We start from the raw sequence: 22,933 nt of genomic DNA on the forward strand, positions 1-22,933 counted from the left end.
CACAGCAATATCGATTGTAGTTTGTAGAACACAGTTTCCCTAAAATTCAGCAGACTCTGTCCCTAACAGGATTGAGAAGAGATCGTAGATCAGGATTGAGTGCAGATTCACCCCACCCCCCACACAGCAATATCGATTGTAGTTTGTAGAACACAGTTTCCCTAAAATTCAGCAGACTCTGTCCCTAACAGGATTGAGAAGAGATCGTAGATCAGGATTGAGTGCAGATTCACCCCACCCCCCACACAGCAATATCGATTGTAGTTTGTAGAACACAGTTTCCCTAAAATTCAGCAGACTCTGTCCCTAACAGGATTGAGGAGAGATCGTAGATCAGGATTGAGTGCAGATTCACCCCACCCCCCACACAGCAATATCGATTGTAGTTTGTAGAAGACACTGACCCTATATAATTCAGCAGACTCTATCCCTAAAATGCCTACAACTCGCCCTGCCTAAACACTCCGACCTGTCCCTCAATTCTATCCGGACACAAATGGTTTTTTCCTGCCTATCTTTCCCTAATCAGCAGCCAGCACGTTGATGTGTGCTCTGTCCCTGAATCTAAGCAGCATAATGACGCCGCTGCGGCTGCCTCGAACTTATAAAGACTTGGTCACATGCTTCAGACGGCCAATCACAGCTACTGAGACATTTGCAGGCATGGCTGGGATGGCTTAAGGCACACCAGTTAAACGATTGTTGATTGGCTGTTGAAAGCCCGCCATGAAAAGAGCGCCAAAGCATGCAAAACCCGGAAATAAAACGACCGAACACGGATTTTTACCCGAACATACAGTAAAGTGTCCGTGTCCGTGTTCGGGTACAAAAAATCCAATTATTCGGTACGAACACGAATAATACAGTCCGTGTTCGCTCAACACTAATCATCACCAAGCAGCTTAGTAAGAGAGTGAGAACAGTTGGTACGATTATTCGCAATTCGAAGAAACACAAAATAACTGTCAATCTCCCTCGGACTGGGGCTCCATGCAAGATCTCACCTCGTGGGGTTTCAATGATCATGAGAATGGTGAGGAATCAGCCCAGAACTACACGGGAGAACCTTGAAATGATCTTAAGGCAGCTGGGAGCATAGTCACCATGAAAACAATAGGTAACACTTAATCGCGAAGGACTGAAATCCTGCACCACCCACAAGGTCCCCCTGCTCATGAAAGCACATGTACAGGCCCGTCTGAAGTTTGAACATCTGAATGATTCAGGGGAGAACTGGGTGAAAGTGCTGAGACCAAAATCTAGCTCTTTGGCATCAACGCAACTCGCCGTGTTTGGAGAAGGAGGAATGCTGCCTATGACCCCAAGAACACCATCCCCACTGTCAAACATGGAGGTGAAAACATTATGCTTTGGGGGCGTTCTTCTGCTAAGGGAACAGGACAACTTCACCGCATCAAAGGGCCAATGCCCGGGGTCATGTACCATCAAATCTTGGGTGAGAACCTCCTTCCCTCAGCCAGGGCATTTAAAATGGGTCGGGGATCGGTATTCCAGCATGACAATGACTGAAAACAGACGGCCAAGGCAACAAAGGAGGGGCTCAACAAGAAGCACATTAAGGTCCTGGAGTGGTCTAGCCAGTCTTCAGACCTTTATCCCATAGAAAATATGTGGAGGGAGCTAAAGGTTGGAGTTACCAAATGTCAGACTCGAAACCTTAATGACTTAGAGAGGATCTGCAAAGAGGAGTGGAACAAAATCCCTCCTCAGATGTGTGCAAACCAGGTGGCCAACTACAAGAAACGTCTGACCTCTGATTGCCAAAAAGAGTTTTGCCACCAAGTACTAGGTCATGTTTTGCCCAGGGGTCAAATACTTATTTCACTCATTAAAATGCAAATCAATTTAGAACTTTTTTGAAATACGTTTTTCTGGATATATTTGTTGTTATTCTGTCTTTCACTGTTAAAATAAAAACCTACTTTTAAAATTATAGACTGATAATTTCTTTGTCAGTGGGCAAACGTACAAAATCAGCAGGGGATCAAATACTTTTTTCCCCCTCACTGTAGGATTTGCCACAGAAGAGACTCTGTATGTGCAGAGTTTAGGAGTCAAGTCTTCCTGGGCCAGCCAATCAAAATGGCCGAAGACACCAAACCCAGAAGAAGACCGGGTGAATATGCTAGGGCTGGTGATACAGCTACAGTACTGTTCCAATTTGTTTCCCTTTGTTCATTTCTAGACTATGTGCAGTCTAGTATTTGTATTAAATATTCAGATCTACCCTTGATGTCCTTAACAGACTAGGTCAAGAAGATAGTTCTCCAGGGAACAGTGTGAAATCTACCACAAGCTGAGTTCTTCTTACCTGGTATCACTTGTTTCTTTCCAAGTATCACTACAAGTGGATCTCGGGATAAAGAGCTGTCAATTACACGCCCATCCTCCAGCCTTCCCTAGAGACAAAAAGTCAGCCAAGTTATACCTACAATCTTTACCGAGCAATGCTGAAAAAATGCAATGGGTAAGCACATGGACAAGCTATTGGGATTATTCAATAAGGCAAATGCAAAATTAAAATGTAAAGTGCATTAACCTGGCAGTGAGGATGGTATTAAATATAGTCAGCCTTTGGCCCCTTTCACACATGGGAATCCGTCGGCGGACTCCATTTTTTCTCAGCGGGGGATTGATCCACCGATCCCCAGCTGAGCAGGCGGATGGCAGCTCTGTCTCCACGCTGTGTGCGGAGACAGAGCTGTCAGGTCCCCGCTGTTCTCTATTGGCTCGTTTCCACTGAGCTTTCTGGTACGGTTCTGTTCGGTACGGTACGCTATTTATGCCGTTTCCATTGTGAATGGTACCCTAATTCTGAACCGTACCGTACCACTTTTTTGGGACCCTTGCGTTGGGGTACCAAGCACATTAGTACCGTACCAACAGGGTACACTCTGCAGAACTTGGATTGGTTGACAGAGAATCGTCTATCAAAGCTTTCCTGCTACACCACGCCTATCATGAAAGGGTACTATTGGCAGTGGAAACGCAAGGTGTACCGTTCCGAACCGTACCGTACTGAACCGAACCATACCGTACCGTACCACTCAGTGGAAACGAGGCATATGGGGGAATTGGATGAGAACAGACCGCCTGTCCGTTCTCATCCGATCCGATGGATAGATGGAAAATAGGGTTTCCATCCGTCCAGATTTGACGGACCGGATGTCAGCGGACATGTCTCCGCTGGCATCCAATGCCCCATAGAGATGCATGGGGCATCCGTTCAGATCCACCTGAAAAAACTGACAGGCGGATCTGAACGGTCCGCTAGTGTGAAAGGGGCCTTAGCTGTATTCTTCAACAGGAAGTCATCTGTGCCTGAAAACTTTTCATCCAATTATACCACATTTACTTTAAATATACTTACATACTTGAAAAATAATTATTCCAATGAGCTTCTGAAGATGAATAGATAAAACTCTATATAAAACCCTTCACGTTGGAACAAAAACTATTATAAATTCTAGTGAAAAAGAAGTCTGTAAAATGTAATCTTTATTTCAAGCATTTGCAGTTGAAAACCTGTATATTTCCCCATAATGTATAGTAATTAGTAACAGTTAGGGAAGAATTCCGTCCTCTTCACACATTAGAAAGAGATTCTGTCCTCGCCTTCAGTAATGATATAATTTACAATGTACTAGAAGTCCTGGAGAGAGAAAACGTTGTCTGAAAATACATTACATGACTATGATATGCTCACCATAACACAGATTGTTGCAATTAACTGCCTTTTTATTGTCCGTGAGATGCCATGCCTATGAAAATGGTTTGCCCGTAATGTAGATTAATGGTGCGGCTTCTTTTACAAGAGATAAAGGCTGATCCTGCACATTTCTCTTTCTAACTGCCATTGTCAACATTAATGTCTTTTTTTTTTTTTTAAGACCAATTTGACACCTCACAGCAAACACCATCATAAAAGTAAAGGAATATTTAAAGCTGAACGCTGGGATAAGCAAATATTGTCAAAATACAAGAGTCATGTGTATGCTTCCTTGACACTTGGTGTGTTTTGTGTATTCCTTCCAGATCTGTGCAGTAATCCTGTGTGAAACTTGCCTGCCTCTGTGAAGGAGTTTCCTATGTGAAGACTGGTCATTGCTGATCTCTCTCCTTGCACAGGGTGACTGGTCTTGTCTCCGCCCCCTCCTGCAGTTTTTGCAGACAACATGTAGAAGTGGGCCTCCTGGGCTGGGTCTGTCTGGGTTTGTAAAGGCATTTGGTGCACACAAAGTAGATTTTTGCTCTTTATGGTTGTTGAGGAAAATATTTAAAGAAAAGTTGTGCCCAGATTCAGCTTTAAAACACGTTCAACAGTCTTGGTGTTGTTATTGAATACGAGCAATGCATAGTTGCCCTTTTAACCACTTAAGCACCGGAAGATTTTACCCCCTTCCTGACCAGGGCCTATTTTGCGATTCGGCACTGTGTGACTTTAACGGACAATTGCGCGGTCTAGCGACGCTGTACCCAAATGAAATTGACGTCCTTTTTTTCCCCACAAACAGAGCTTTCTTTTGGTGGTATTTGATCACCTGTGCGATTTTTTGATCATGCGCTATAAACAAAAAAAGAGCGACAATTTTGCAAAAATAACAATATTTTTCACATTTTTTTATATGAAATTCCCCCAAAAAAATGTAAAAATCTAAATTTTTTAACATTTTTGGCCAATTTGTTTTCTGCTACATACGTTTGGTTAAAAAAAAATAAAAATTCGCAAAAAGCGTATTTTGATTGGTTTGTGCAAAAGTTATTGCGTTTACTAACTAAGGTAAAGGTTGTCATTTTTATTGTTTTTTTTTTTAAACGAGTAATGGCGGCGATCTGCGATTTTTTTTGCGGTACTGTGACATTGCGGCGGACAGATCGGACCCTTGACTGACATTTTTGACACTTTTGGGGGTACCAATGACATTACTACAGTAATCAGTGCTATACATATGCACTGTTACTGTAAAAATGACACTGGGAGGGAAGGGGTTAACTTTACTGGAAAGGGAGGGGTTAAGTGTGTCCCTAGGGGCATGTTTCTTACTGTGATTGGATGTGGCTTTGTGTGTAAAAGCACAGATCAACGGTCCTACATAGCAGGACCGAGTGATCTGTGCTTTTACACAGGGGAGAGTGACAGCCGGCTTTGTTTACACTAGCCGCCTGCCTTTCTCCCACTCTACCCGACGATCGCGAGTGACCGGCGGACATCGGGTCCGCCGGTCACACGCGACGGCTTTTTTGGGTACGAGCGGGAGCGCGCCTCCGGCGGCGCGCGCTTGCCCCCTATTCGCTCCAAGGCTAGTGACGTACCGGTACGTCACTTTGCCTGGGAGGGGCTGACCACCGCCTTATATAGTCGGGCGGCGGTTGGCAAGTGGTTAATATTCACGATTGCCTGATCAACATGATGGTCCAATAAGATGCAGAAAAGTTAACCATATATACACAGATTTCGTCACACAACACAATTGAAGCATTTTAGCAAAATTCCTAATGTGTACAGGGCACAAATAATCAGGCGGGCTGAGATCAGCTTCTTCAAGTAAGTAGGAAAATTTTCTGCTAGTTTTTTTTACATTTGTGCTGTACTAGACCCAGGACCTGCATTCACTATATCTGGCCTCCTATAGTACACAGAACATGAAAATGCAATAGTTTTAGTAAACATAAACTGATAAATGCTTTCTCATCATCTGTATATGGCAATTAGAGCAATCTTGTGACTTGTATAAGTGAGTGCTTAGAGTTTGTGGGCGTTTTTATTTCTCTCACAATTGTCCTATTAGGCTTCAAGACCCTTAATTCTCTGTCTGAACATGTCTGGACAGTGCTGATTGGCCCTGTGCTGATCACATGATCCAAAGAAAAGAACAAAATCATCCATCAATCAAGATGTGACATCCCACACACTGTGTTCTTTTTTAGTTACTGGGCATGGAGGAGGATGGAGAGGAGGGAGAGACTGGGCTGTCATTTAGGATCTGTATACACACCCACATGTGTGATAATACCATGTGACCTGAAAAGCTCAGCTAAAACCAGGAAGTGTTCTCTGAGTAATAGAGACCCAACTGAGCATGTGCAGCTGAACTACATCTATTACATACCTCCCAACTTTTGAAATTCAGAATGAGGGACACTGGAGGAGTGAAAAGACATGCGGCACTCTACATCATGGTAAATTGTGGGTGTGATAAAGCGCCTAGCAGTGGGAGGGGCTTAAGGGATATGTTTAAACAAAACCCCGGCTTCCTTGTACCTATAAAATATGCTTTAATTGGCATTGTCTGAGCCTACCTAAAGAAGAACTTTATTAAAATAATCAGGGACTGCATAGCAACCAGCAACTGTTGAGACAATGAAAAGTTTGGTAATAAGTATATATAATGTACTGTGTTGTGTATAGTGCAGGAGTGTGTAAAGCAGAGCACAGGGGTTGGGGAGTGCTGCAGTCAGTGATGGCTTTAGGATACACAACGCAGGCTGCAGGGGTCCAGGAGTACATAATGCACAGAATACAGGGTCCAGGAGTACATAATGCACAGAATACAGGGTCCAGGATTACATAATGCACAGAATACAGGGTCCAGGATTACATAATGCACAGAATGCAGGGTCCAGGAGTACATAATGCACAGAATGCAGGGTCCAGGAGTACATAATGCACAGAATGCAGGGTCCAGGAGTACATAATGCACAGTATGCAGAGTCCAGGAGTACATAATGCACAGTATGCAGAGTCCAGGAGTACATAATGCACAGAATGCTGGGTCCAGGAGTACAAAATGCACAGAATGCTGGGTCCAGGAGTACATAATGCACAGAATACATGGTCCAGGATTACATAATGCACAGAATACAGAGTCCAGGATTATATATTGCACAGAATACAGGATCCAGGAGTACATAATGCACAGAATGCAGGGTCCAGGAGTATATAATGTGCAGTATGCAGGGTTCAGGAGTACATAATGTGCAAAATACAGGGTCCAGGAGTAAATAATACACAGAATGCAGGGTGCAGGAGTACATAATGCGCAGTATGCAGGGTCCAGGAGTACATAATGCACAGTATGCAGGGTCCAGGAGTACATAATGCACAGTATGCAGGGTCCAGGAGTACATAATGCACAGTATGCAGGGTCCAGGAGTACATAATGCACAGTATACAGGGAACAGGAGTGTGTAATGCATAAAAAGAGTCAGAAGTACAAAACAAAAAGTGTGCAGGAGACAGGGGTGCATAACTCACAGTGTAGGGGTAAGGAACGGGCAAAATTCCTCCCACATACAGAGACGGTCAGAGACTGCGGACATGGTACAAGAGACGGTTAGAGACTGCGGACATGGTACAAGAGACTGCAGACATGATACAAGAGACTGTCAGAAACTGCGGGCATGCTACAAGAGACTGCAGACATGATACAAGAGACTGCGGGTATGATACTAGAGACTGTCAGAAACTGCGGGCATGATACAGGAGATGGTCAGAGACTGCAGACATGACCGAAGAGATGGTTAGAGACTGTGGACAAGGTACAGGAGATGGTCAGAGACTGTGGACATGATAGAGGGGTTGTTGGAGACTGTGGACATGGTACAGGGGTTGTTGGAGACTGCGGACATGGTACAGGGGTTGTTGGAGACTGCGGACAAGGTACAGTAGCATACAAGAGACTGTGAGAGACTGGAGACATAGTACATGACATACAGTGCCTTGAAAAAGTATTCACACCCCTTGAAATTTTCCACATTTTGTCATGTTACAGCCAAAAACGCAAATGTATTTTATTGGTATTTTTTGTGATAGACCAACACAAAGTGGCACATAATTGTGAAGTGGAAGGAAAATTATAAATAGTTTTCAAAATTTATTACAAATAAATCTGTGAAAAGTGTGGCATGCATTTGTATTCACCCTCCTTTGTAGAACCACCTTTCCCTGCGATTACAGCTGCAAGTCTTTTTGGGTTTGTCTCTACCAGCTTTGGAGAGTGACATTTTTGCCCATTCTTCTTTGCAAAATAGCTCAAGCTCTGTCAGATTGGATGGAGAGCGTCTGTGAACAGCAATTTTCAAGTCTTGCCACAGAATCTCAATTGGATTTAGGTCTGGACTTTGACTGGGCCATTCTAACACATGAATATTGATCTAAACCATTCCATCGTAGCTCTGGCTGTATTTAGGGTTGTTGTCCTGCTGGAAGGTGAAACTCCTCCCCACTCTCACTGCTTTTGCAGACTCTAACAGGTTTTCTTCTAAGATTGCCCTGTATTTGGCTCCATCCATCTTCCCGTCAATTCTGACCACTCCCCTTTCCCTGCTGAAGAAAAGCATCCCCACAACATGATGCTGCCACCACCATGTCTCATGGTGGGGATGGCGTGTTCAGGGTGATGTGCAGTGTTCGTTTTCTGCCACACATAGCATTTTGCATTGAGGCCAAAAAGTTCAATTTTGGTCTCATCTGACCAGAGCACCTTCTTCCACATGTTTGCTGTCTCCCCCACATGGCTTCTCACAAACTGCAAACAGGAATTCTTATGACTTTCTTTCAACAATGGCTTTCTTCTTGCCACTCTTCCATAAAGAGCAGATTTGTGGAGTACACGACTAATAGTTGTCCTGTGGACAGATTCTCCCACCTGAGCTGTGGATCTTGGCAGCTCCTCCAGAGTTACCATGGGCCTCTTGGTTGCTTCTCTGATGAATGCTCTCCTTGCCAAGCCTGTCAGTTTAGGTGGACGGCCATGTCTTGGTAGGTTTACAGTTGTGCCATACACTTTCCATTTTGGGATGATGGATTGAACAGTGCTCCGTGAGATGTTCAAAGCTTGGGATATTTTTTTAGAACCTAACCCTGCTTTAACCTTCTTCACAACTTTATCCCTAACCTGTCTGGTGTGTTCCTTGGCCTAAGGCCTCTTTCACACATGCTCTCCGTTTGTGCGTTTTTCATCCATCAGTTGATGGATGAAAAACGGACATCAATGCATCTCTATGGGAAAATGGATGTAAATCATCCATTTACATCAGTTGACATCCTCTTTTTTTTCTTCCGTTATAAAAACGGATCGGATGAAAAACGGATGTAAACTGGCAAACGGTCCGTTTTTTATACGTTTTTGCATTGGTAGTGGATGTAAAAAAAAAAAAAAAACTGATGAAAAATGGATGAAAAACCAGTCAGTATCTGGTGTAACCACCATTTGCCTCACACAGTGCAACAAATCTCCTTCACATAGAGTTGATCAGGTTGTTGCTTGTGGCCTGTGTAATGTTGGTCCACTCCTCTTCAATGGCTGTGCAAAGTTACTGGATATTGGCAGAACCTGGAACATGCTGTTGTATACGCCAATCCAGAGCATCCCAAGCATGCTCAATGGGTTACATGTCTGGTGAGTATGCTGGCCATGCCTGGTGTGGGCTGGTGTGGTTACACGTGGTCTGCAGTTGTGAGGCCGGTTGGATGTACTGCCAAATTCTCTGAAACGCCTTTGGAGACAGCCCATGGTAGAGAAATGAGCAATGAATTCACGGGCAACAGTCGGTGCGTTCCCATCCGATCGGCTGGACAGATGGAAAACAGGGTTTCCATCCGTCCAGATTTGATGGATCGGATGTCAGCGGACATGTCTCCACTGACATCCGATGCCCCATAGGGATGCATTGGGGGACTGTTCTGATCCGCCAAAAAAACGAACAGGCGGATCTGAACAGTCCGCCTGTGTGAAAGGGGCCTTAAGCTGGATACACACTATCCAACTTATGTGGTTATATTTCCTTCAGATTTACCTTTTCTATGTAGTGCAAGGGGCTGCCAGATTGCATACAAATTGAAAGTGTTTAGGTTTGACCTCATTATCTGGTTTTGGTAAGTCTAAAGGAAAAAGTCTTCAGAAAATCTTATAGTGTGTATGGCCCATTATTGTGGCCAGTCTAAGGCACACCTGTGCAATAATCATGCTGTCTAATCAGCATCTTGATATGCCACACCTGTGAGGTGGGTGGATTATCTCGGCAAAGAAGTGCTCACTCAAGGCCCGTACACACAATACGAAAATCGGAAGGGAAATTTCGTCTGACGAACGATCTGCCGATTTTCGGATTGTAAAGCCCCGTACACACGTACCGATAGTAGGCCGAACGATCGGCCGTCTTTTGTCCGAGGGCTGTCTTGTCTGTTGAAAACTGCAAAAGACTGCACACGAATTTTGTCGGCCAACAACAGCCGACTGCAGAAGTGATGTCATGTGATGGTTAACTTTCCTTGTCTTTTTTCTTTTCTGAGCATGCCCAGTCTTGCAAATCTGCTGTCTGTCGGCCGAATTCTGTACTGACTGGCGAACAATCGGCCGTTCTGGTGTTGGCCAACAAAAATTTTAATGCCTGCATGACAGATTCTTTTCAGCCGAAAGTGCGCTGTTGGCTGTCGGAAGCATCATACTTACAAGCCGAAAATCGGCCGAACATTTTCGTCTGACAATCGGTACGTGTGTACGGGCCTTGAGTATGGTGCTTTCGACATCCGATTACAGATTTTCGGACAACAAAAACTGGATGTGCAGGCTATAAAATTTTTATCGTACGTCAACACAACGTCCGATTTTCGGTTATTAGTACAGTTTTCGTCTGATAAAATCTTAAGAGCAAGACTAGACATGCTCAGAGACGAAAGAACACATACAAAACAATCCAACACATGACATCACTTCTGAAGTAGAATTCTGTCTTACGGGAAAATTGGTATGAAAAAACCTCTTCACTTTCCACATCAGACTAGCATGCAACAAAAAACAGACGACAGATCGTTCGATAATCTGATCGTGTGTACGGGGCTTAAGGCTGGGTTTACACTGGGGCAGCTTCAAAGTCACCCGACTCTGAAGCCGCCCCGTGCAGCGCGACTTTAGCAGAGCTTGCAAACGACTTCTCTAATAGACGTCAATGCAAGTCGCCCCCAAAGTAGTGCAAAGTAGTGCAGGAACCTTTTTCTAAGCCAAAGCGACTTGAGTTGCTCCAATTAGAACGGTTCCATTGCACTGAATGGAGTGCGACTTGTCAGGCGGCTAAGTCATCTGACAAGTTGCCCCAGTGTGAACCGAGGCTAAAGCAACGCACACGCAACGATTATCGGCCGACAGATCTTCCGTCTTTTGTCCAGAGTGGTGTTTTGTTGGTTGGAATGTGCCTAGACTGCACACGAATTTTCTCGGCCAACAAAATTCTACTTCAGAAGTGATGTCATGTGTTGGTTTGCTTTCTTTGTGTTCTTTCTTCTCTGAGCATGCCCAGTCTTGCTCTCTTTGTGTTCTTTCTTCTCTGAGCATGCCCAGACTTGCTCAGTAGATTTTTCCCTGTCGAAATCTGTACTGACTGCACGAAAATCGGCCGTGTTTTGACAGCAGACAAAAATTTTATAGCCTGCACACCAGATTTTTTTCGGCCGAAAGAGTCGGTTGTCGGAAGCATCATACTAACAAGCCAAAAATCGGCAGATCGGTCGTCGGATGAAAATTCCCTGCCGATTTTCGACGCGTGTGTACGAGGCTTAACACAGATTTAGACAGATTTGTGAACAATATTTGAGAGAAATAGGCCTTTTGTGTACATAGAAAAAGTCTTCTTAGATCTTTGAGTTCAGCTCAAGAAAAATGGGGGCAAAAACAAAGTGTTGCGTTTATAATTTTGTTCAGTATATTTCAGCTCGAGTCTAGGGAAGTATCTCCTTCTGCAGCCTGCCACAGCCATGAATTAATGTACAGCAGAGATGTAGCAATGCAGTACCCAAACAACATAAAAGGGAGTACACAACTTTCCTCTTGTATTCGCTATGTCCCTGCACTGTCACTTCAGCCAATCAGCACAAGAGGAGGCTACCAAGTCAAGGATTGCTAGATGGCGATTTATGGCATGTCAATATTAGGTTTTATGGTGCGGTGACTAGGCACACAGATTTAAAGCAAACAGAATGACAGCAGAAAAAAGCTGCAAGATCTCTGTTTTATTACCTGTCTAGAGACATCAAACCTCACCGTATTTCTTCAATGCTCTGAAATATTTTATATTGGTGGATCAGGGAGCAAAATATAACATCAGCTCGGCGATTAATAGCGCCCAAGGTGGAGCCAGCTGTAACAATGAACTATTTAATCCTCGTTATAATCACATTAAAACCAAATAATATCCAGATTAGGTGCTGTTAATTACTTTAATGTTTCCTTATCAACCTGGGCAGTGTAAGGGACTAATCGCTATAGGGACCAGAAAGCATGAATGGGGTGAAGAGAATCTATGCAGAATTTACCTACGTATGAAGTGAGAGGAAGAGCACCTCAAGTATCCAGTAATAATTAGGGGAATCTGAAAAAATAGAGCTGCGTCACACAGCTATGTAGCGGTTATGCTGCAATGCCATTATTTTAACCACTTATGAACCGGAAGATTTTCCCCCTTAATGACCAGGCCCTTTTTTGCGATACGACACTGCGTTACTTTAACTGACAATTGGGCAGTCGTGCGACGCTATACTCAATAAAAAAATTGATAACCTTTTTTTCCCCACAAATAGAGCTTTCTTTTAGTGGTATTTGATCACTTCTGCGATTTTTATTGTTTACGCTATAAACAAAATAAAGAGCGACTTTCTGCTTTATAACATTACCAATAAAAAAAAATTAAAAAAAAAAAATCTAATTTTTTCATAATTTTAGGCCAATTTGCATTCTGCTACATATTTTTTGGTAGAAAAATTCCAATAAGCATATGTTGATTGGTTTGCGCAAAAGTTATCGCGTCTACAAACTAGGGGAAAGATTTATGTCATTTTTATTTATTTATTTTTTTAAAGTAATGGCGGCGATCAGTGATTTTTAGTGGGACTGCAACATTGCGGCAGTCAGATCGGAACCCTAACCGACATTTTTGACACTTTTGGAGGGACCAGTGATATTACTACAGTAATCAGTGCTGAAAATATGCACTGTTACTGAACTAATGACACTGGCAGGGGATAACACCAGGGGCGATCAAAGGGTTAAATGTGTCCCTAAGGGGTGCTTTCTAACTGTGGTGGGATGGGCTTGCTGAATGAACACAGAAACCTGTGTTCCTAAATAAAAGGAACACAAGCTCCCTGTGTTCATAACTGACAGAACAGCGGTGTGCTGTGTTTAGAACGGCAGACCACCGTTCTTTCTTCACGGGGAGCGATCGCAGGTGCCCGATGAAAATCGCGGCTGCCGGACCTGCTGATTGGCTCCTCCTGTGGCCAATCAGCGTGTGCGCACGCCTCCACCAGCGGTACATGTACGTCGTTTCGCGGGACAGAACTGACCTGCCACAGGAAAACTATGGCGGCTGGTCAGCAAGTTGGTAAATGGCCTCCCAATGCACCTGTGCTGCAGCATGCCACAATGCACAGTAATGCACTGCTGTACATTGTGGTGCACTGTGTCCCTAAAAATAGTGCATACACCTTTTCTCTTGGTGTGTTAGAGACCTATTAAAATGAATGGTCTGCCTTAACCACTTTACCACCGGAGGATTTTCCTGCTAAAAGACCAGGGGTTTTTTTGCGATTTTTTACTGCGTGACTTTAACGGACAATTGCGCGGTCGTGCGACGCTGTACCTAAACGAATTATACGTCCTTTTTTTCCCACAAACAGAGCTTTCTTTTGGTGGTATTTGATCACCTGTGCGATTTTTTGATCACGCGCTATAAACAAAAAAAGAGCGTAATTTTTGCAAAAACAACAATATTTTTCACTTTTTTTTTTATATGAAATTCCCCCCAAAAAAATGTAAAAATCAAAATTTTTTTAAAATTTTCGGCCAATTTGTTTTACGCTACCTATGTTTGGTAAAAAAAAAATCGCAAAAAGCGTATTTTGATTGGTTTGCGCAAAAGTTATCGCGTTTACTAACAAAGGGAAAGATTTTTGTCATTTTTGGTGTTTTTTTTTTAACGAGTAATGGCGGCGATCTGCGATTTTTTTTGCGGTACTGCGACATTGCGGCGGACAGATCGGACCCTTGACTGACATTTTTGACACTTTTGGGGGTACCAGTGACATTACTGCAGTAATCAGTGCTATATATATGCACTGTTACTGCAAAAATGACACTGGCAGGGAAGGGGTTAACAGTATTGGACAGGGAGGGGTTAAGTGTGCCCTAGGGGCGTGATTCTAACTGTGCAGGGACAGGTCTACTAGTGTAAAAACAAAGATCAACAGTTCTACATAGTAGAACTGTCTGATCTTCACTTTTACACAGGGAGAACTGACAGGCGGCTTGTTTACATAAGCCGCTCTGTCTTTCTCCCGCTGTACCGGCGATCGTAGTGTGACCGGCGGACATCGGGTCCGCCAGTCACACTCCCGCACTCCTCCGTGAACGAGCCGAGGCGGGCGCGCGCCTCAGTGGGCGCGCGCCCGCCCGCTATTGGCTCTAGAAGGAGTGACAGGCGAACGACGTAGACCTACGTCACTCTGCCTGGCCGGGGCCGACTGCCGCAGTAAATATACTGTGCGCAGTCGGCAACCGGTTAAAGTGGTTGTAAACTCCCCTCTAATGTTTGTACCTACAGGTTAGCCTATAATAAGACTTACCTATAGGTACTGTAAATATCTCATAAACGTGCACCGTTAAGAAGATATTTACTGTATACTGCTCTGATGACGTCATCAGCGCATGCGCTCTGAAGGAACAGCCGCCCGTGCCGTTTCTTCAGAGCCCTGTGCCGTGACTGGCAGCTCCCACGCGCTTGCACGGGAGTGACATAATGCTGCTCCGGCTAGTAGCACAGCCGGAGTTGGCAGACCTAGAAGGAAGATGGGCGAAGATGGATGCGGCCTACAGCGGGGACAACAAGGGATTCGTTTGCAGGTAAGTGTCATATAATGCACATTATGCCTTTACTTTGCAGGTAAGAAAGAAGAAAAAAAAAAAAAAAAAAGCAGACTTTACTTCCTCTTCTTACCATGACACAAAGATGTAAATGGGCCTTCAAAGTTAATACAGATGCAATACACCTCACTTTTCTTTTCCAGGTACACTTTGTAATTTTTCTACACCATGTCGTAATAAAAAAGATGTTTGTTTTTTTTTGTAAAGAATACTACTTACCTCGGTCCAATGTTGCATCTGTCTCCTGGGGCCTCTAACACTGAGAACTGGGCGATCGAACACCACCGATTGCTCGGTTCTCACAGCAACCTGAGAAGAGAACTGGTGACTAAGTCCTCATTTCTCTGCTCTTCCCTCCCCAACGCTCACTGGAGTGCTGGGCTGTGGAGGGGGTGGGAGCGGCTGGCTCGGGCTCTCAGCGGTTCACTGAGAGGCTGAGCCAGCCCGCCGGTTCAAGCATGTGGGCGGATCCTGACTTCTTTGTCACAATCTTGCCTGAGCCTGGACCGGCTCTGTGACATCAGTCGACAGCAGACTTCAGCCCACTGTCTGCTGAAAACGGGTCACAGGAGTGCAGCACTAACTGCACTCCTGTGATCCACAAGAGAAGTACAGCCAAACGAGCTTTGGCTGTACTTCTCCTTTAATGTTTTTTCTCTTATGCAGACATAATCCATGTACGTCTCAAAATTTGTTCTTACAAATGGGTCATTGAAATACGAAAATGTACATGTAAAAAACACCTGCTGCACTTTTGGCGCATAGCCTTGCATTACCCAGTTCAATGCAGCAAAATTGGGTCTCTCCCTCAACTCTTGCAAAGATGTGTCCAAAATCAGGGCTGCTGATAGAAATGGGGGGCCCTGTACAGACTACCTGACAGGGCCCTCCCAAGAAAATATTAAAGATATATTTAGCTATAATTACAATAAATTCATTATTAGCAGACACAAATATAACATAGCTCACTTAATTCCTACTAAATCTTAAAGAAAAAACTTTTAGCTTTAAAAAAGTTAATAAATAAAAATGAAGAGGAGATGAAAAAAATATATACAGGCTGGGCAGTTGAAGCTCTGGGATCAGAGAGACAGAGGGAGAGAAACAAAGTTAGAGCTAACAAACTCAGGAGCAGAGCTAACATTAGAGCCAGGGCTGGGAGGGGGGCCCACACAGGGAGGGGGATTAGTGAGGGACAACTATACCTTTCTCAGCAGATAGAAGCTGGCAGCAGGGAGAGGGAGAGAGATTAGCTTTAAGCTGCTGGAGGAAGAGTTGTGCATTTGTTGTCCATCACTAATCCCCCCTCCCTGTGTGGGCCCCCCTGTGTGCTCAGGCCCCCTACAAGAGGACCGGTGGTACCCCCCTGTCGGTGGCCCTGTCCAAAATACACATGTATTGACAACTGTACTGATGATTGGTGAGAGATGAGCATTGTTGCTGGTTGCATTTGATTTATCTTCTTGATCACAACAAATTAATTATATATAGAGACAGTTGTCAATATAAGGGTTACATCTCCTGTGACAATCAATTAAATTCTCATTCGGAGCCCCACAAGTTAGGCCCCATGCACTCTGAGCTTTAAGGAGTTATAAAGGCAGAAGTTTTTTTTATCCTAATGCATTCTATGCATTAAGATAAAGAGCCTTCTGTATGTAGCAGCCTTCTCCAGCACCCTATAATACTTACCTGAGCCCCATCTCTGTCCAGCAAAGTCCACAAGTCCCTCAGCCGTCCGGGACTCTCCCTCCTTATTGGCTGAGACACAGCCGCAGCGTTATTGGCTCCCGCAGCTGTCAAAGTCAGTTAGTCAATCAGGAGAGAAAGGGGGCGGGGCCGAATGGCAGCTCCATGTCTGAATGGACACACGGAGCTGCGGCTTGACTCAAGTGCCCCATAGCAAGCTGCAAGAGGGAGGGGCCAGGAACGAGGGACCCAAGAAGAGGAGGATCCGAGCTGCTCTGTGCAAAACCAACTACACAGGGCTGGTAAGTATGACATTTGTTATTTAAAAAAAAAAAGAGACTTTACACTCACTTTAACCGACCGTAGACTGTAAAAATATGGCCTCAGTGCGGTCGTCTAGTTCTGAGGGGCCGTTCCTGAACGTCCTCCCAGAATCACGCACACGGGAGTGTCCATGCTCGCCGGGTCCCAGGGACCCGGCGCATCACGGATCGTGGTAAAGGGCCAATGAGAGCGGTCCTTTACCACGTGATCGCTCCGTCCAATGACAGAGCGATCACGTCACAACAAACCGGCGCATGTCCGGTTCATTTCTCTCCTCTCCTCGGACGCTGTACACAGCAATCGGTACAGCGTGCGAGGAGAGGAGAGAAACTGCAGCTGCACGCCTCCTCTGCCTCAACTGTGCCCAATTAGTGACCCATCAGTGCCTCATTCGTGCCCCATCAGTGCCTCAGCCGTGCCCCATCCATGCATTATCCGTGCCTCATCCGTGCCCACCCATGCCACCTCAGTGCTCATCAATGCCACATCCATGCCCACCCATGCCACATCCGTGCCACATCCATGCTCATCCATGCTTCATCGGTGCTCATCCGTGCCTCATCTGTGCGACATCTGTGCCTGCCCATGCTGTCTCAGTGCTCATCCATGCCACATCCATGCTCATCCATCCCACATCTGTGCCCACTCATGCCACCTCAGTGCTCATCCATCCCACATCTGTGCTCATCCATGCTCCGTCAGTACTCATTCGTGCCACATCCTTTCCATGTCAGTGGTCATCCATTCCACGTCAGTGCACATCCGTGCCACATCAAAGCCACGTCAGTGCTCATCTGTGCCACATCCATGCCACGTCAGTGCTCATCCGTGCCACATCCATGCCACTTCAGTGCTCATCCGTGTCACGTCAGTGCTCATCCATGCCACATCTATGCCATGTCAGTGCTCATCCATGCCACATCAGTGCTCATCCGTGCCACATCAATGCCACGTCAGTGCTCATCCATGCCACGGCAGTGCTCATCCGTGCCACACCCATGCCACTTCAGTGCTCATCCGTGCCACATCAATGCCACATCAGTGCTCATCCATGCCACGTCAGTGCTCATCCATGCCACATCAATGCCACGTCAGTGCTCATCTGTGCCACATCCATGCCACGTCAGTGCTCATCCGTGCCACATCCATGCCACGTCAGTGCTCATCAGTGCCACATCAGTGCTCATCAGTGCCACATCCATTCCACGTCAGTGCTCATCAGTGCCACGTCAGTGCTCATCCGGGCCACATCCATGCCACATCAGTGCCACAACAATGCTTATCAGTGCCCTACAGCGTCTCACAAAATTGTAATGGGAAGTTAGGAAATTACGGTGCTCCCTGCATGTTGGGCCTCTGTATGTGGCCAGGCTGTGGAAAAGTGTCACATATGTGGTATCGCCATACTCAGGAGGAGTGGCACAATCTATTTTGGGGTGTGATTTTTGCTATGTACATGCTATGTGTTAGAAATGTCTAATAAATGGACATCTTTGTGTAAAAAAAAAAAAAAAAATGGAGTTTTGGTTTTCTTTGCACATTTTCCAAAAACTTGTGGAAAAAAATGACATGTTCAAAAGACTCATTATGCCTCCTAGATCATGTGTTGGGTTGTTTTCTTTCCAAAATTTAGTGATTTTGTGGGTAATTCCATTGTCCTGGTGCTCCAGGACTTTCAAAAGTGTGATAGGTCGTCAGAAAATGATATGTGCAATTTTTGCTTCTAGAATGCCTGACGGTGCTCCTTGGATGTTAGGCCTCTGTATGTGGTCAGGCTGTGGAAAAGTGTCACACATGTGGTATCGCCATACTCAGGAGGAGTAGCAGAATGTATTTTGGGGTGTAGTTGCAAGTATGCCTGTACAGTGTGTAAGAAATAACTTCGTAATTTGACCATTTTGTGAAAATAATTAAAAAAAAGAAAAAAAAATCTTAATTTTCCAAAGAATTGTGGGAAAAAATTACAACTTCAAAAAACTCACCATGCCTCTTACTAAATACCTTGGAATGTCTACTTTCCAAAAAGGTCATTTGGGAGGTATTTATCCTGAATTGTCAGTACTTTAGGTGTGATCAATTTTCAATGATTGGCACCTTAGCTTGTAGACTCTATAACCTTCACAAAGACCAAAAAAATTATACTTATTTGGGTTATTTTTCCTAAAGATATGTAGCAGTATACATTTTAGTCAAGATTTATGAAGAAAAATGACTAAATTTGCAAAATTTAAAACCAAAACGAAGAAAAATGCATTGTTTTTTACAAAAATTTTCGGTCTTTTTTCATTTATAGCGCAAAAAATAAAAAACCCAATTATGATTAAATACCACCAAAAGAAAGCTCTGTTTGTGTAAAAAAAAAGGATGAAAATTTCATATGGGGACAGTGTTGCATAACTGAGTAATTGTCATTCAAAATGTGAGAGCACTGAAAGCTGAAAATTGGTCTGGTTAGGAAGGGGGTTTAAGTGCCCAGTGGGTAAGTGGTTAAAAACATTGCTTTTACAGCCCGTGGAAGCATCTCTATGGACCACCTTCACACATGCGTACCGTTCCTTTCATCAGTTCAGTCATGTTTTTTCAAAGAAAACATCAGTTTTTTACCTGCTTTTTACATCAGATTTTTTTTACATCCGCCAGCTACAGTGGTTATCCACTTTAATCCCAGAGCCGTTTTTCATGCAAAAACGGACCGTTTACATCCATTTCTTGTCTGATCCGGGTTTTTTTAACAAACAAAAAAATAGAGCTTCGATCAGTTCCAAAAACGGATGTTGACGGAAGCAGTTACGTATAAACAAATGTAAATGGATGATCATCCATTTACATCCGGTTTTCCATAGAGATGCATTGATGTCTTTTTTTATCCGTTAATGGATGGATGAAAAAAATGGACAAACGGTCCATATGTGTGAAAGGGGCCAAGTGTCCATGCACATATACAGTACAGTAGGTGTAAAAAACAGGAGTGGTGAAAAAAAAAAAAAAAAAAACATCATCTGTGCGTTCAGGAGAGGAGCTGAAGAGTAGAAAAACCTTTAGACGTGCCTAAACGCTAGCGTTAATTGGGCGTTAATGCTTTAATCAATTAACGCCATAACAAGTGCGCAATACACGGCTTTAATTACTTTTTTAAAGTCCCAGTTCACTCCGATCCAAATTCGATGTAAATTAAATCCAATCCGAAATGCATAGATTCGCATGTCATCTGAAAAAACATGGTTTTAAATGAAGGCTGTTCACCTCTATGTGGTGCTATTCTGATCCAGTTAAAAAAAGGGTTCTGTGTGAGTTTAGTGAGGATTTGGTGCAAATTTTATCTCCAGCTATGCCAAATCCCCTCAGAAATCGCATTACCTTTCATTAGAGCCGTACCTGTCACAACAGAAATGACACTGTGAAATTGCACTGTGAAATTGCATCAGATTCGCACCACATTAGTGTGAAGAGAGACTAAAGGCATTCAGGAGAAAATCAAACACCCCGTGTTCATAGAGCCTTACACTGCCACTGCCAACTGCAATAAGTCCCATATGCTCATAAGCAGTAACAAGAACCTCTTTGTTTGATTATCCAAATTCACATGTAGTAGATAACTCATAACCAATAACTATGCAAGTGAATTAGGGGGAAAATTATACAGCTGATCGCTGCCGAATACAGATCCTAATAACAGTGCTGATTGCCACTTTAAACAAGCTGTCAGCAGGCTTTGGCACTGCTTTAGGCTTGTTGAAAGCCTGCTAGCAGCTTGCTTAAAGTGGCAAGGAGCACTCCCATCAGGATCTGTTTTCAACATTTACAAACTCAAGTTAAATGGCACTTTAAAAGTTTTAACAAACCTTACTGAAAGCTCTGCAAATGCTTTGTCAAAGCTTGTTGTTCCCGCTGCTCTTATATATGCTGAAGCCTAAGGCCTTAGCCAGAGAAATGAACCATCACATGACTGCTGATTGCTCTGTTCTCAGTCCACTCTGAGCAGAGAGTGGTGACTGTCAGTTACCGGCTCTCCGCTCTGCCTCTCACTAGTGTGCTGAGCTGTGAAGGCAGCAGGAGCGGCTATGTCAGGCTCCCAGCAGCACGTTAAGAGGCTGAGCCAGCTGTCAATCAGTTATCTGTGTGGATCTTGATATTATTGTTGGGATTCTTCCAAAGCCTGGAGCAGATCTGTGGGTTCAACCAATGCCGGGGGGGTACTTTAACCACTGGACACCAGCGTTATAGCCAAAAGATGGCTACAGCACAGGCTTCAAATGCCAGGAGGGCGTACATGGACGTCCTCCCATTCTCACGGCGTGCTCTGTGATTGATGAGTTCTTGGGACTCGACTGATGACAGAGCAGGGATAAGGGCCAATCACAGCTGGCCTTTTACCACGTGATCAGCTGTCAGCCAATGACAGGTGATCACAGAAGTAAACAGAAGCCAGTTACCGGATTTTGTTTTCATCACGCTGTCAGCGTTAGGAAAGAAGAAAGCCATTACCCGGCTTCTGTTAGAGGGACATCGGTCCCCTAAGTGCCCATCAGTGCTGCTAATCAGTGCCCACCAGTGCCATCTATCAATGCCCAGCAGTATTGCTAATCAGTGCCCACCAGTGCCATCTATCAATGCCCAGCAGTATTGCTAATCAGTGCCCACCAGTGCCACCTATCAGTGCAGCTATCGGTGCCACCTCATCAGTGCAGCCTATTAGTGCCCATCAGTGAAGGAGAAAAATTACCTGTTTGCAAAATTTTATAACAAAATATAAAAAAAAAAAACATTTTTTTTCAAAATTTTCGGTCTTTTTTTGTTTGTTTAGCAAAAAATAAAAAACCCAGTGGTGAATAAATATCACCAAAAGAAAGTATTATTTGTGTGAAAACACATGATAAAAATGTAATTTGGGTACAGTGTTGCATCGCGCAATTGTCATTCACAGTGCTGAAAGCTGAAAATTGGCCTGGGCAGAAAGGGGGTATAAGTGCCCAGCAGGCAAGTGGTTAAGGTGCCATCAGACATAAAATAAGCATCCTCAACATCTGGTTCAGTCAGGCTGTTTATGGTCACCTTTAGGGCTTATTCATATGGGCATCTAAAAGGCCAGGTTTAGATATGTACAGTATATAGTTTTATTCTCATCTAAACTTAGCACTATAGGAATCATTGGGGCCACACAGCAGCGTTTACAAAAGAAAATGTGCACTGCATTTAGCAGCAGACAAAAAAAGTAGGACACAGCTGAGTCCGTACAGATCTGCAGACTTTGCATGTTTACAAATCTAAACTAATGCAATAACTGTAAATGAATGCTAATGCATATACCCATACATGGGTAAGGTCAATAGAAAAACTGTACATGCTGAAACGCGCATGCCCACTTGGGGACCACCTGCCACATATATACCGGCAGAGCAGCCCCCCTGCATGGCACGTACATGATCCGCTTCCTCCGGGTATCCCCATAAAGTAGAGCTGCATGATTCTGGATAAAATGAGAATCAAGATTTTTTTTTGCTTAAATTAAAGATCACGATTCTCTCACGATTCTGGGCGTATCATCTTTGACAGTCTACAAAAAAAAAAAAAAATCGGGCTAACTTTACTGTTTATTTTTTCCTATTCGTTGAAGTGTATTTTTCCCCAAAAAATTGCGTTTAAAAGACCGCTGCGCAAATACAGTGTGACATATAATATTGCAACAATATAATGTGACATGTAATACTGCCATTTTATTCTCTAACCAGGGTCCTCAATAGGCGGACTCCGGGCCTCGTCCGGATCCAGATGCGCTTCACTCTGGACCGCAGCGGCCTGGTTTAGACCGCCCAAGAGGGGGGGAGGAGCCTATGGCATGGACGTGAACACAGGGACTTCCTCCAGATACATTTGTGTCCCCAGCACTTCCTCCTCTCTGCACCTCACAATGGACCAGCTGTTGCGGCCACGCCCCCTCATGAGACCAGCTGACGTCAGCACCTGTTTGGTGTGTCGTTCCCGGG

The 22,933-nt window shown here is 44.3% G+C and overlaps 1 protein-coding gene across 1 annotated transcript in view; it reads right to left on the minus strand.

Annotated features, from left to right (window-relative positions):
• FKBP11 (FKBP prolyl isomerase 11) overlaps positions 1-22,933 on the minus strand; it is a 106,146-nt gene that overhangs the window by 70,029 nt on the left and 13,184 nt on the right. Inside the window, exon 3 of the mRNA XM_082245106.1 lies at positions 2,333-2,420. Within this exon, the coding sequence (XP_082101232.1) occupies positions 2,333-2,420 (88 nt within the window). The remainder of the gene's footprint in view (positions 1-2,332; positions 2,421-22,933) is intronic.

This window comes from Pelophylax lessonae (assembly GCF_965119305.1).
Source record: "Pelophylax lessonae genome assembly, chromosome: 2".
Lineage (NCBI taxonomy): Eukaryota > Metazoa > Chordata > Amphibia > Anura > Ranidae > Pelophylax > Pelophylax lessonae.